The 15,581-nt window shown below is 40.8% G+C and overlaps 1 protein-coding gene across 1 annotated transcript in view; it reads right to left on the bottom strand.

Annotated features, from left to right (window-relative positions):
* Positions 1–13,148, bottom strand: part of SEC24A (SEC24 homolog A, COPII coat complex component) — a 29,233-nt gene extending 16,085 nt beyond the window's left edge. The window contains exons 1-3 of the mRNA XM_053463507.1: positions 12,862–13,148; positions 7,977–8,489; positions 3,407–3,571 (exon numbers count right to left, since the gene is read on the bottom strand). Of these exons, the coding sequence (XP_053319482.1) occupies positions 3,407–3,571; positions 7,977–8,489; positions 12,862–12,919 (736 nt within the window). The 5' untranslated portion in view covers positions 12,920–13,148. The remainder of the gene's footprint in view (positions 1–3,406; positions 3,572–7,976; positions 8,490–12,861) is intronic.
* Positions 13,149–15,581: the final 2,433 nt, after the last annotated feature.

Below are 15,581 nucleotides of genomic sequence, written 5' to 3'. Positions count from 1 at the left end.
ACCTACATACAGAGTTTTTAGTAAAGTAAAACATTATTTCTAAGCATCTGACCACTTATTGAAGGAGAAGCTCACCAGGGTAGGCACTTGATAATACAGTGACATCAGAAGGTTTAAATGGTTGGCTCTTCTGCAAGCTCTTGATTTAGCCCACAGGTTTTTGTAACTAGATGTAGGTCGCATTATGCTGACTGAGGATTTAATCTAGTCATTGTCTGATGTACGTACAAGTACCAGATGTTCCTTGTTTAACACGAAATTATCGATCATCGCGGTTAAAAACTACACCTGCAAATTGATCTTATTTGAATAGGCAAATGTCACAGGGCTAAGAACACACTCAAGGTCTAGCCTAAAACAGCTACATTACTATTAGTTGTTGTTGAAAAGCCCTTACTTGGGGGCTGTCTGAAATTATTACAGATAAATATAAAGCACATTTTAGTCATATACTAGGACAAGAGTCCTAGGACAATGCCTACGAGGGGGAATGCATTCACACAAGACTGAAGACTGAACGCAGCGGCACGCCAGGCCCATTTAGGAGAGCATTGAGAACCTGCAGCAGCAAAGGGACATATGATACTACAAGACTAGAGGAGTCCGTAATGTTAAAGCTAAACTTGGCCAATTCGCAGATTTCACGTACATATATTTATGCTGAAGGACACTTTAAACTAGAATTTAAGCGTATAAACAATTACAAGCGGCATGCGAGTACCTGGTCATCAGAAGCCCCCTTCAGCAGGTGCTGCTCCGTGTATCGATAGCCGTTCATGCACATTTGTTACCTTCTTAAACATTCTAACAGAGAAAGCCTTAAGCAAGCAGTATAAAAGCGGCAGCAGGCAGTGCTTAGGGAACGGCAACGTCCACAGGGACAGTACAGAGGCAAACTTCTAAGGAAGGGACCTGGGGATTTACATGTCGGCCTGTGTATGGCTGATTTGTAGCAAATGCTCCGCTACATACAATGAATATGCAACTGTACATACTGTTTAATATCTACGTTACTGCTAAATACCACATTATGAACACCACGTATCAGTGCCACAGGCAGCTTCTTGAACAAACAGCTTTAGGGGAAGCTGTAGCTCCAGCATGGCAGCGCAACACCTTTCTTGTAGTCCAACATTCTGTGCGACTGACAAGCTGCTTGACCTGGACCAGACTGGCGATAAACATATCACATGGCAGGAGAGATGTTCAGCCTCAACACTACTACGTACTGTACAAATGTTTGTCAAACTAAAATTTTTAATCGAATATCGCCTTTCATTAAACATATCACCCGTCTGGTGTTACTATAGAAGCAAAAAGTAGTGAGAAAACCAGTGTCAAAAAAGTGTACAAGAACAATAATAACAAAAGATACTTTCCTTTCTTTTTAAACCGGATACACAGCTGCAAACCCGTAATAACACTCTCCCGGTGTTAGAAAAGATAATTTTGGTCCACTAGGGGGCGCTTGTGTTTTTGATCGGTTTTTCGATTTGAAATATAAACAAACAAAAATGCTTATGATAGTGTAGTATGTCAAAACTGCCTCTTGGTATAAAAAGTGATGTGTATGCACTCACACTTTAAATGAGATGATCAAGCCTTGTGTATTACCACCGCGTTCCGTGTGAGAAGCATATGTGGAAAAAACAGAGATATAAAGGACACAATGGTGTGGTATTTTCAGCAGGGTCTGGCACGCCAGAACAGATTTGCACTTACAGTTAGCCACCGATGTGTCAGGCGTGTAGGAGTTTGGTGTCCTCAATCCTTCCCGGTCACGTGCTTGTGTATGGGAGTAGTATATGAATTGATCCACCACGAATAAATATGTATATATAAAAAATAAATTTATTCTGGGCTTGTGCCCAAGGTAATAAAATACACTATGTGTATAGGCTATGCCTATACCGTTTTTTAAGAATTGTTAAAATAATAAAAAATGAAATAAAAAATAGTGAAAGTCCAAAGTCTAGGGACGGGAGCTCAAACCGTCCGTTCCTAGACTTTGGACTTTCACTATTTTTTATTTCATTTTTTATTATTTTAACAATTCTTAAAAAACGGTATAGGCATAGCCTATACACATAGTGTATTTTATTACCTTGGGCACAAGCCCAGAATAAATTTATTTTTTATATATACATATTTATTCGTGGTGGATCAATTCATATACTACTCCCATACACAAGCACGTGACCGGGAAGGATTGAGGACACCAAACTCCTACACGCCTGACACATCGGTGGCTAACTGTAAGTGCAAATCTGTTCTGGCGTGCCAGACCCTGCTGAAAATACCACACCATTGTGTCCTTTATATCTCTGTTTTTTCCACATATGCTTCTCACACGGAACGCGGTGGTAATACACAAGGCTTGATCATCTCATTTAAAGTGTGAGTGCATACACATCACTTTTTATACCAAGAGGCAGTTTTGACATACTACACTATCATAAGCATTTTTGTTTGTTTATATTTCAAATCGAAAAACCGATCAAAAACACAAGCGCCCCCTAGTGGACCAAAATGGTGTTACTATACACAGGTTATGGCAAATGGCAAACTACTGGCTCAGTTGGAAGACTTCACTGGTTGCCATGGTAATAAGAGCACTAGTAAATCTTTGCACGAGAAGTACTACTGATAAATAACACCTGTAGATAGAAAACAGCATTCTAATAGAACGCTATAGACATAACCAAACGTGAAAGAAGTAAAATTCAACTAAATTAGAGCTAGACTGAGACTGAGGTAGAGCGTCCTTGGAGAACACCAAGGCTCAAAGGAAGCCCTAGGAAGCCTCACTATATATGGGATCATACATAAATGGGTAGATACAACCAACGTTCCTACCCACATGACCAAAACGTATTTGAGATTTAGCTGGCATACAAATGTATGCAACATATGTAGCAATGAACCCTCTTTTTGCATCTTGGAAGATTTCTAGGTTAAAAATGTTCTTTTCGAGCACCTGCCTTCTGTTATAAGCCTCTAATGCATGGAGCTCCGATACTTAGAGAATTTCATTTTCTGCAAAATTATTTTTTTAAAAAAAAGCTGTGTGTTCTTTATCCAGAATAATTATACCTTTCCCACACACAAACTATTCAGGGATCGTACATGCACATAACGCTAGTGCAGAAACATTATTAACTTTGCATTTGACCATGCATTTGTTCTTTAAGAACCCATAGATCGTTTGTCTTATCAAACCAATGTTTTATGCAATATGTGCCATAACAAGAAAACTATGATGTACTAAATGTGTGCAACATGAGACATGCCGCTTGAAATGAACCGGTGGTTGTAAGCCAAGGCTACATAAAGGCTGTGTGAGAAAGTTGCTAAAATCAGAAGCATGTAAGCACACCATAACTATCACAACTGTACATTAACTTACCATCCTGTTTAGGAGGACCGCTTTGTAGTGGCGGTGGTGGTCCAGGGGCAAGTAGGCGAGGGGGTGGCTGTGTGGGAGGTCTAACTGCAGAAGACGATGAAACCGGAGGAGGTCCCAGTGGTGGTCGAACAGGCTGAGAATGATTCATCGGTGGTGGAGTAATACCTGCAAAAATCAGTATATCACAGGAACACATTTACAAACCAAATTAGGCAAATGCAAACAAGTTGAAAGTTATGACATTGGAATCACAATCCATCTGATGAATAGGTTAAAAATTTAAGACAAAATGGCTGTAGGGTATGCCTAGGCCTATTAGCCACAGGAGGAGTGGCACCTTGTGACCTGGGGGGCATGTAAAGCCAAGTGGCCCCATCAGATCTTTGTGCTTGCCCCTGGTACCTCACTTAAGGACTGGCACCCATTAACAAACACCGTCCTGACATATATACACTAACAAACATTCATGCTCATACACACACACCCAAACACACGTTACCTCACCTGCAGCAGCTTTCTTTCTGGCTGCTTGCACATTGTGGGAGCACCTCCATTTTACAGCTACGTAACGTCCATGTGTTCTTGCCTAACAGCTCAGACCTGACTTTACTAACAATTTTGGAACAGCCAGGGAAGCAATTGCCTCTGGGTTAGCTGCCCCTGCTATTAGCCTTGTTGGTTTTCAGAGGCACAAGGACAGCTACAGCATGTCCGTAATCAATTAGGACTAAATATTGCTTACTTTAAAAGCGGGAAAAAACAAAAAAAAAATCATTCAGATGATGAGACAAATAGCATTTTAAGTGTTTGCTCTGCGCTCCAACACATTTGATTTAAAATAATGATTTTGAGAATAAAGTATGTCTGCTATATTTTGGTATTTATATCAAACCATGAACTGCAACCCTTTGATTTTAAGAGAAAGAAAGTAACTGGAGAAATAATCTTAAACAAAGCAATCCTTTTTAATACTATGTTGCAAATTCTTTTGGCGTACGATTGCCCGAAGACAAACATAACCAGATACTTTGGCGATACCCTCAGGGCAGGCATCATCACTTGCAATTTGGGAGATTTTCAAGCTAAACAACTGCCCAAATGGCAGGGTGGTCCCTCAGGCAAGCATTCAACGCTTTAGCCCTAAAAACTATGTTTTAGGCCGCAACACCGATGCACTGCTGCTGCCTCGTGACTCATAAAAAGCTGGAGGTTTTGTTGTCCTGGTGGTCTATGCCAAAGTACGTGGACACAAGAGGCTGCTTTAAACCAGCGCTACAGTGTGTGTTAACTAAGCCATTTAGTCAGACTACAGCCCCTAAGAAAAAAATAAAAGGGACACAACTGTTCTTTAATGTGCCAAGAACTGGAAGTTGTATTTACTTCGTAAAAAGCGCCAGCAGTTGTACCGGTGGCCTCTGTACCCTTCCTTGCAGTTGGAACTGATAGCGAAAACCAGGAGACTAAAGGTGAGAGTCCAATAGCATCGTCAGCACAGTTTGGTTTTCTCGGATTGCACTTCTGTAATACGCAATCAAAAGAGGACCCTGAAGACCAAGCTAAATTATCACAGGATTTCCAACAAGTAGTTCAAATACCTTACAAAAAAACATGCAGTTTCGCTATATGGGGGTAGTTATATACGAATAGCGTGTGTTCTGTTCTACCTGCACTTGGGGTGTGTATACATTCGGTATAGTTACGTACACGGTGTGTATTTGTTAAGTGTATTTATCCAGGGGCAGAGAAGATATTTTTCCCAATACATGAGAAGCTGAAAGTCACGGACTGGATGTGCAGCATTCTCCTCTTCATGATGATCAGTCTCTCCGATTGCAAGTCTCCCATTTCAGAACTTGTCAAATGCTGAAAGAAGGTTATGCACCATTGGAAGAAGTGCGACCAATAGGCAGTTCCGGTACACACAACTGAAATCAGTGATCGGATCCCCCACCATGGAGTCAAAAGTGCCAACCACACAGGAGATACATGGTTGGCAGGTCAACCACTCATAACCGTTGAAGTTTGCTTTGAAAGCAAAAACTAACAAATCTTAGGAAGAATCTAAGGAAGAATTCTATATAGCGTTATAGAGATTTACACACATACCCTTTGTGCAGGAGGAACCCTCTGAAGTTTATACTTCATGACTTATAATGAAGTTAAGTGTTTAGTCCCACCTGAGCTTGCGGGTTAGTGAAAACAAAATATCCACTTGTGAGTGTTCAGAAAAGTTCATCACATATACCAAAAAGTTCTAAAAGTCTCACGTTTAAGGAACGGTAAATATATCTAGCACCGGGAGACATATCTTCTGCACAACAACACAGAGCCACCGACAGGCACACAAAATAATGGCACCTTCAATTTTATGAAGAACGCTCACTGGAGCACGATGCCAGCACCTCAAGGTTACATCGCCTCCGTCTTTACATTGGGGTGTCAATTTCATAGACTGATTACTTTCATCGTGCGTACAAAATGATTTTGTTGTTCAGATAACCCAAATGTCTCTTTAGAAGTTACGATGTAAAATAATATAAAGTATGAGGTTCCCTCATTAAAAGAACCATATACACAAAGGGGTTGAGCAGCTGGCAGAAAATGTTGCTGGTCTGAATAGAGAGATTACTAGCCCAATGTTAGACTTTCTATAACGGCCAGGGATCTTATGCAAATATCCAGCCCTGTCCACAGTAATATATTCAAGGCCAGTGCAAACATTTCTTAGAGGGAAGGCGTTACTAAAACCCGATTCACCATTAACATAATCCCCAATACATTGCGAAACCCGCGTTCCAACACTATCAGCCTCGAAGCTGGAAGGCAGGTTCTGTTCCAATTGAATATGCATTTTAGCTCCTCACACGTGGCAGATCATGCAAGGTGCTACAGGCAATAGCTCATCCGGTGATCAACAGCATACACAATCCCAACTAATACCGATAGAAAAAGCATTTTTCTTCATAGTATGTACAATCTTACCCTCACAACTGCAGCGATCCTCAAAATCTTCTACAGATACACTGCTGTTCAAACGCTTGGGGTCACTTAGCGGTTTTCATGGAAAACAAGGAAAATTCTAACTATGCTAACATAATTGTTTTCTAATGATCAATTAGCCTTTTAAACTTGGATTAGCGAACACAACGTGCCACTGGAACACAGAAGAGAAGGTTGCTGATAAAGAGCCTCTGTACGCCTATGAAGATATTACGCTTAAAATCAGCCGGTTCCCGCTACCGTTTAAAAGTCTACACTGTATTCCTGATCCATGTCATGTTATTTTAACCCATTCGTGACAAAGGCTGATTTTATTTTTTGTACCCTTCGTGACAATGGCTGTTTTAACATTTCTGCGCTGCTCGTGTTTAGCTGTAATATTCTTCTTTCCCGTTTACTGAACCCACACAAGTTATATTTTTTTTTTCAGAACAAGAAGGGCTTTCTTAAGATTTTACTTTGATCGCATCATATCATTTACTATAAAAAAAGTATAAAAAAAATATATGTTGAAAATTGAGGGGGAAAAAGGGACTTTTTCTCATCTATAAAAACAAATGAAAAAACTGCTAAATAGATTCTACTATTTGTCCTGAGTTTAGAAATAAAAAAAACATAAAAATGTTGGATATCAGGACGTTATGGGGCAATAATTACAAGTAGCGTCTTGCTATTTCAAAACTATTTTTTCCAAATCTAGTAATTCTGTCCCCATGTGCTACTTGAAACATCTTTGAAGCCCCCATGTATATTTCTGGCCTTTTTTTGGAACTAGAAGGTTCCCCTGATGGTGACATCAGTGGAGAATTATTTTTACATGTTACCTGATACCAATCTCAGTGTTGGGTGAAGAAAGCACCCATTTAAAGTAATGACACGTCAATTGTCATTAACTGACTTTTTGCGTGATGTGCCTGGACCGTCAAGTGGTTAATGGAGAAAATGTGCTTTTCACTCCAACATTCAACCGATATTTAGCAAGCACACCTCTTAAAAGCACTATATAAAACTATTAACTTTAAGAATTAAGCTTATTGTGACGTATTCCTGGACCCACCAGGAACAGGCAAGAGGCAAATGTACCATATGTTAAAAGAAAACACTACTGTCAACAAGTAAAAAGCCACCAGTGACCAAAGTCTAACGATTGCACTGATTACAGCGACAGTACACATTGCACTTTTTCATAAATATCTTAGTTCAGCGAGTCTAAAAGTTTAATTATCAGGGTATGCAGCCATCAGAGAACTGCATTAGGATAACGTTTAGCTAAAACACATTGATTTTGATCAAACCACTTTAGCTAATGCAGAATTTCTTTTAATAGAGAATTGAAGGTTCAAGATGGTTATATATTTAGCAGAACATATAGTAAATACTGCCTTTGAAACAGTATGTCATCCGCTTAAATTCAGTAAAATCTGTAGTTGGAAGAGAGTAGTGTACACTGCTGACTCGATAAACATTATTTTAACGGGTCAGGTCAAAACTGAGCTTTTCTATCCAAAGGATAGATTATGACACCTAAGTATATTTGTATGAATTTATAACCCTAATACATATACTGTACCTGGGCTCATAAAACTGTTCTGAAGAGGAGGGCCACCATACTGCTGAGTAGTTGGTGGCTGCGAATTCACTTGTGATGACGGATGTCCTGATATCGTCCCTGCTGTTGCGGGTACGTGATTTCCCAAAGCTTGAGGCTGTGCATGGCTCAATGATGTTGGAAAATACTGCCAGTTTTGAGACGGGTTCATTCTGGGAACATTTCCGCTAATGGTTGCTGGCATACCAGTAGAGTTCTGAGGAGGAGGTGGGGGCATTCTGGGGACATTGCCAGTATTATGAAGAGATACTGCTGGTGTGGATCCCATAGGTGGTCTGTTTAGAGCTTGCCCACTTCCCTGATAGTTTACCAATGGCCGAACAGTCTGAGGACTACTGTAACTGTACAGTCCAGGGCTTGCATGTTGAGGAACCTTGGCAGACATTTGTTCATGTTCGGCACTGGGAAGCAGGGCTCCGTAACCTTGCCCAACAGATGACTGGGGTGCATAAATCAACTGGTTTTGAACAGGACCTTATAAAGATAAAAAAAGAAAACAAAATGTTAATACTTATAATGTACTTATACTTTTAGCACAAACGAAAAACTGAGAAGAAACCTAGAAACATCGAATTTTTGTAGAGGTAGAGACCCAAACCTTAATCAGATCTTGGGTCTTGTCTTAGATCGCCTATCTCATTGTATTAGCGTCTACCACGTTTGATGGGAGGCTGTTTCACTTATCTACCACACTCTAAATAGTGTTTGATATCGTGAAAAAGACAAAAAACGCAAGGATATAATGTAAGCAGAGAACATGCAGGAGGTCGCCTTCACAAAAAGTTACTTTGGTTTTAGAACTGTGAAAGCAACAAAGCTAAAGGTGTTAAAGCACGCTTAAATGCTTCGTCTGACCTATAGTTCGTACTTAGCGACTAAAGTATGTTTACATAAGTTAATTACTGAAAGATTAACGTTTACAGAACTAGAGGTGGATGAGCCAGCGAGTAACGATCTAGACTCGTGATACTTGCACCGCACAATAAAAGTCCTTGCAGATGTTTGCGCCAAAAACACTGAAATAGAGAAGTTTGAGCTGGCGCAATAAAAAACAAACAAAAAAAGGAACTAAGACTTGAAAATAAAATTACGCTAAACTGTTGACTGACAGCATTGCATTTTAGATTAAGATACCACCATACTTCAAACTCTCCCTTACAAAAGTTAACAAAAAACTCTGGTTCCTAGGGTTTCTACATATCTTGTAAATATTTACATTATCCATAACATTTTAATTGTATAGATTAAAATAGAATAGTTTAAAGAAAATAATAAAAAAAAAAAAAATCAGTTAAGAAAATGAACCTTTAGGACCGGTATACAAATATCTGGCAAATGGAAAAATATTAGCATAAACAGATAACAAAATAAGATGATAAAGATCTTTCCGTTAATATTTTTAGCCCAAAACAGGATCAGACACTAAACTGATTATGAAAGCCAATGAAGAAAGCGATAGCTGTCCTTAGGTGAACCATACGATGCAGGCAGTTTCCACATCAGAGATTTTTAGGCTGTACATGTGGCACTAGAGCTAGATACGAAAGCAGGAAGAGGACGAGCGGCGGAAACACGCCAGCATCGCACGCAGGTTGCTACGGCGATTCCCAAACAAGTCGTGCCGCAGCCAAACCATTTCTTTCCACCGCATCCATGAGGAAGGCAAAGGGGAAATACAAAGCTTAAGTGATCAGTGCCGTGATTGAACTAGTCAGAAATACAAATCGGGTGCCAGACAACCTCACCCCTTTCCTCCCCCGGAGCCCTGCGTTTAAACATATAATACATGCAAAAGAAACATACAAGATTCTATGTATAAAACAAAAGCCTTGCATGTGCATGTAAATGACTAACGAATTGTAGTAAAAGGGTAACAGGGTTGGTCTCTTAGGGCCACTTGGCCAACCATAGCTCAGACATATTTGGCACTGAAAGGGTTAGGTTACCCTAATATCAACAATGCCATGTTTATCAGCAAACAAGAAATACACAACAATGAAACCTCAAACTTTTGGCTTAATCTCCCCACTGAATCGAATAGTTCATACAGATTATCCAGATTATGAGAGAGTCCACTGCAGACAACTGACATAATATATACAGATATCCTAGCAAAATGGCTCAAAGTAATTGAACACTAACAACAATTTAGTAAAAGGTGCTTTCACGTTTCTGTTGTGTCCCTTTTACAATTTCGTGGAGGGATAATCCCCGCCCCCCCCCGTGCTGGCAATAAACTCCCCATTGGTCAGCTCCAGCGCTGGCTTGGCGACCCCCTATGGACGGAAAGCACGTCCATTGACTTCCTCTCCTTGGCTAGCTGCCTTAAGCAGCCAATCAGCGGTAAGAATCCTCAGGCCACGGAGGAGGGCAGCTGCAGCTTCTACCTTAGCTACATTTTATTTCCACCTCTTTTTAAAGAAAGCACATTAAAGTATCCCAAGGTTTAGAGGAATCAAGGCTCATGGCTTCAGTATAGGGAAAACTCTAGATGTGGCATCTCTTCTTCCTACTCTTAGTTTCAATCTTGCGCCCATAAACATACCTTCATTGTCACACTCCTTGTTCTAGAGGAAGGTAAAGGGGGGTGAAGAGACACAGTTTGATAAGAACACTCACTTCCAACAATTTACTAAACTAGCCATAGGCACTTCTGACATAAGCATGACAAGCGAGCCAAGTCCGGCTAGGAAGGGTGACGCACAACCATGCAATCATGCAAAACCTCATATAGGGTTTGCTGCAAGGAATAAAAACGTAGTAAGGTACTAATAATAAATAATAATAGAGAACACACGTTTCAATATCATCTGCTGCTGAAGTGAGAAATAACTTAACTCTTTGAGATCAGCGTTGGGTCTGTATCTCTAAGCATTGCTAAGCTGGGGGGCAACTACCGCGATGACCTGCCAGCAAAATGATATCACAAATGGTGTACACGTATACATATGATTATTCTATTCCATATGTTAGATCAGAATGGCATCCAATGGCCTCCGGTGGTTTTCAACAAGAAAAACATTGGCAATGCCTAAGCCAGGATAAACCCAGCAGCAGCCATAAAAAAAGGGGAGCGATGATATAATTCTCCATATTTCCCCCTCCGATTTACTTTTTCGATAATACTCTACACAGCCAAACATTGAAGCCTGACCAATAGATTGTAAGCTCCCATGTGTTAATTACTGCCAGTTTTTATTATTTGTTACTGTCCCCTATAGCGCTACATCAAATAAATGTAATGTTATTGTCTGGCCAATGATAATATTAGAGCATAATATTATATTATTTGTGTACCTTTTTTTCTTAACTCTTCCCCATTACCTTTTGATGACAAAATGAAAGCTTGTCAGCCCCGCATAATGCAGAATTCAATGTTTGAGGAGACTGACGGGATTTGATTTAACTATATGGGGTTTTTTTCCTTTTTTTTTAAAAAAACTAAATAAATTATATATATATATATATTTTGTTTTTTTATTTTTATTTTTATCTTGCCAAGGTAAGCCCTTTAACGATACAGCATTAGTATTAGTATGTATCCAATGTATTTCTGCCTTCATTACATATACGAGCATTTGCCAAACACGGGACAAGTGCCTATTGTACAAAATAGTGATAGTGTGTATGTGCGTGTATATATCTCTATCTTTTATATATCTCTCAGGGCATCAGAACAGACCTCAAGCACGACTCACAAATGGCTACCTTGGGGTGTCGTGAAGCTCAGCCAGGCGTAAGGTAGGTGCCCCTCGCCAGCCCTCTATGACCCCTCAACCGAGACACCCCAGTATGAACACTAGAAATGCTGGGATGCTTGTGATTAAAGTTACTTAGACAGACACAGCTTTATCAGCACAGGTCTGGTGACAAAATCAGTTTCACGTCAAGTGCGTTCTCCCTAAAGGCATGTGAATCATGTTAAAGTGACATCCGGTCCACCTCTGAGACAAGCAGATTGAAGATGGGTCTGCCTTGTGCCAAAACTCACCACCGCTACTATAAAAACTGACTCAACAGGTTAATCCCAACACTGTCCCAGCACCGCTGCGCAGGTCATCAGAACAGCAATAAGCAAAAGAGAGCTGCGACCAGCCTCACAATCTCAAAAACTTCAACTGGGACTCCCAAATGATCTCATAATGAAGAATGTTTCTATGCATCATTTTGACACTAAAACACGTACGATTTGGGGTGCGCTCACCGGCCATTGATAGGAAATGGCAATTGTCCTAGTTGTAAAAAAAATACAGACGTGATGATTCTGAGACCGCATTACAGCCGAGGCCATGTCACATGACGCTATGATAGAAGTCAGGAGGCTCTACCAACTTCCACATATGTTTCTAGAATCAAGGACACAAGCCCTGCAGCTTCTATGGAGTCTTATGTAACACTTGCAACAGAGCTCACCAGCCACCTTTAGCCCAGTGGGCGGCACCTACCCTGACCTTTGACCTCAAGTACAAGAGGCGTTTGGCCTAACAGGGGCCCTGCTAACATACAGGGGTCCTGACTTCCCATAAACCGGAAAGAGCCCGTGTAACAACTCCCACGCAGCTCAAATACTGAGAGGCTGACACTATACGTGGCGACCACCTCCCACTTTTGCGCAAGGGTATCATACCCCCCCCATACAGTGTGGGCTGGGGTACCCACAGGCTTTCTAGTTCGCGAGACGACTGTGTGTGATGGGAGTTATATTATAAAGACAGATGGAACTCCAAATCCAGTGTAGGGAAAAGGTCACGTCCCCGTCCCCCACACTAATCTACTATATCCAAGTATACATCTGACAAGCGAATAAGAAACCGTGGACTAGGACCAGAAATGCCCACAAACTCACCATTAGTATAGGGCGGCCCCGATCCCCCATTTTGGGCGTTATACCCGGCGCTGGACATGGTAAATCAAAACCGAGGAAAAGACAAAAATAAACAAAACGAGACTTGGATACGTATCGCTGCGGTCCGAACTCAGCTGCTCATCCTTACAACTTTGCGCGTTAAGTCACCAGCTGTCCAGGCCGCGAAATACTAGTAGTAAAAAAAAAATAATTGAAGCCTGAGCTGTCGGCAGCAGGAAGTGCAGAGTCCCGGCCTCGGGGCGGCCTTGCACATGCGCACTGAGTACACGTGGCACTTCCTGTACGCCGGGTATTCGGCGTGTCACACAGAAACCGCTGCTGTGCTCGGTGCTCTGATGCCAGACCTGAGAGAGTAATGTGACTTCGCTAAATGTCAGCCTGTCAGGTTTAGTTAATAAATAAAGTTGCACAGTCAGAGGGGTATTTTCCGAAGAAAAGGTTTTAAGGTTTTCTTATGTTTGGTAAAGCTTTTGCTTCATCACACAACCGGGGGATTTACTGCTCGGTATTTCATGATTCAGACATTCAGCGCCTTATTTATGAGGAACAATTAATAACGCTGAATGTAGACTATTCAAAGGGAAAATCAATTTGGTTGCCGTGGTGATTGCACAACTTTTAAGACTTTTCCTCCAAATAGCTTTTTACAGTTAATGGCTTCAGGATAATTGGTGTTGTTTTTTTGTTAACACAAATGATCTCAAATATGTTTAATAGGAACCGAGTTTTCAATTAGATTCATTATGCTTTAGTCCTAATTACAATAATGTAATTGTATTCTGAATAACAAAATGTGTTATTGATACCCAAACTTTAATTTCTGTACTAAAATTATGTTTTAATGATCTGCGTGCATCCTAATTACAGTGTTTTGCAATCACTGTACAGCTCTACGGAATATGATGGCGCTATATAAAACAATAAATAATAATAAACAAGCATAGGCAAACTCCAGGATTTTAACAATTTTGGATTATAAGCCTAGTGGTGCACCTGGTATATATTATATGTTGGGTTACCACCATTACTGTAAAAGTAACAAACATGAAGTATTGACAAACGTAGGTCTTTTTTCAACATAAATTACTATGTTACTACGTTAGTATTTATTTACCCAGCTCGAAATGTTACTTTCTCATAAAATAATTCTTGTGACTCAGGTTTTGGCGAAGCAGCAGATCTATCATGTGTTCGGTGCCTTCAAGCTATGCTGTAAACCGTCAATAACTAGGTGACGTTACAGAGAATCAAACAAGAATGTTTTGTACATTAATGAAATTAATTTGAGCAGAATTTATTCACCACAGTAGAGATAATTCAGTGGGATAAGCCTATTTATTTACTACGTTTACAGCTTTGGTATATTGTCACAGTTTCATCTACAGCCAGAATCCTTTTATATATAACGTATATCATCAAACTATAGCAGTTATCACAAGCAAAGATACCACAATATTTTAAACCAATGTAACAGCCCTTTAGCTCATTTACTACCTCCATTATATTCTAGAAAACAAAGGTACTTCTCACAGCACAATTTATTGTAGTAAGATTATTGATGAATTAAATACTGTATATATAGATATATATATAGATAGGTTAATCCATATACAAGTCCAATAGTATACTACTGCACACCAACCAATTTCTTGCAGCCTGGTGCTTGGTAGCCCAGCAGAGTAACATGCAAAACTACACAAGAAGTTACCAGCACTCAGGTCTTTATTTTAAATAATGCAATGATGCTCCATTACGGTCAGCGTTTCAGTCTTGTGTCCTGATGAAAGTCATTAAAGACTGAAACTTTGACCCTAATGGAGCATCATTTCATTATTTAAAATGAAGACCTGAGTGGTGGTAACTACTTGTGTATTTATACATATATATATATATACCGTATTTGCTCGATTATAAGACAAGGTTTTTTTCAGAGCAAATGCTCTGAAAAATACCCCTCGTCTTCTAATCGGGGTCATCTTCTAATCAGACCTCAAATAGAGGTCTGATTATGAGACTAAGATCCAGATCCCCCGCACCGCTGCAGGGGACCTGGATCCTCCTGTCCCATTTAACACCCCCCCACACACACACTTACAGGTGCTTCCTGCTGTATTGCCGGGGCAGCGGGTTGACGTCTATGCGATCCGCGTAGACAACATCCGCTGCAGCCGGAAGGAGGTGTGGCTAGCAGCGGGGGTTGTCTGCGTCCGTCGAGCAGACCTTCCCCGACTGTCAGAGATCAGAGTTCCCCGCACCGGTGCGGGGAACTCTGATCTCTGACAGCCGGGGAAGGTATGCGCGACGGACGCAGACAAACCCCCGCTGCCAACTCCACCTCCTTCCGGCTGCAGCGGAAGGAGACGTCAACCCGCTGCCCCGGCAATACAGCAGGAAATTGGAAGCACCGGTAAGTGTGTGTGTGTGTGTGTGTTAAATGGGGGCATAGGGCATTTCTGGAAGTTAAAAGTCAGTTAAAAGGCATTGTATAGAGCACTCTGCCTCCAGAAATGCCTTATACCCCTATATGCCACTCTGGCATTTAGTGGGTTAAAAGGCAAATTATGGGGCAGAGTGGCTTATAGGGAGGTATAAGGCATTTCAGGAGGCAGAGTGGCGTTAAGGGGGCATTTAATAGAGCACTCTGCCTCCTGAAATGCCTTATACCTCCCTATATGCCACTCTGCCCCATAATATGCCTT

Source organism: Spea bombifrons, chromosome 4 (genome assembly GCF_027358695.1).
Source record: "Spea bombifrons isolate aSpeBom1 chromosome 4, aSpeBom1.2.pri, whole genome shotgun sequence".
Classification (NCBI taxonomy): Eukaryota; Metazoa; Chordata; class Amphibia; order Anura; family Pelobatidae; genus Spea; species Spea bombifrons.
The sequence above is the reverse complement of the archived record's forward strand: the minus strand, read 5'-3'. Positions and strand labels throughout refer to the sequence as shown.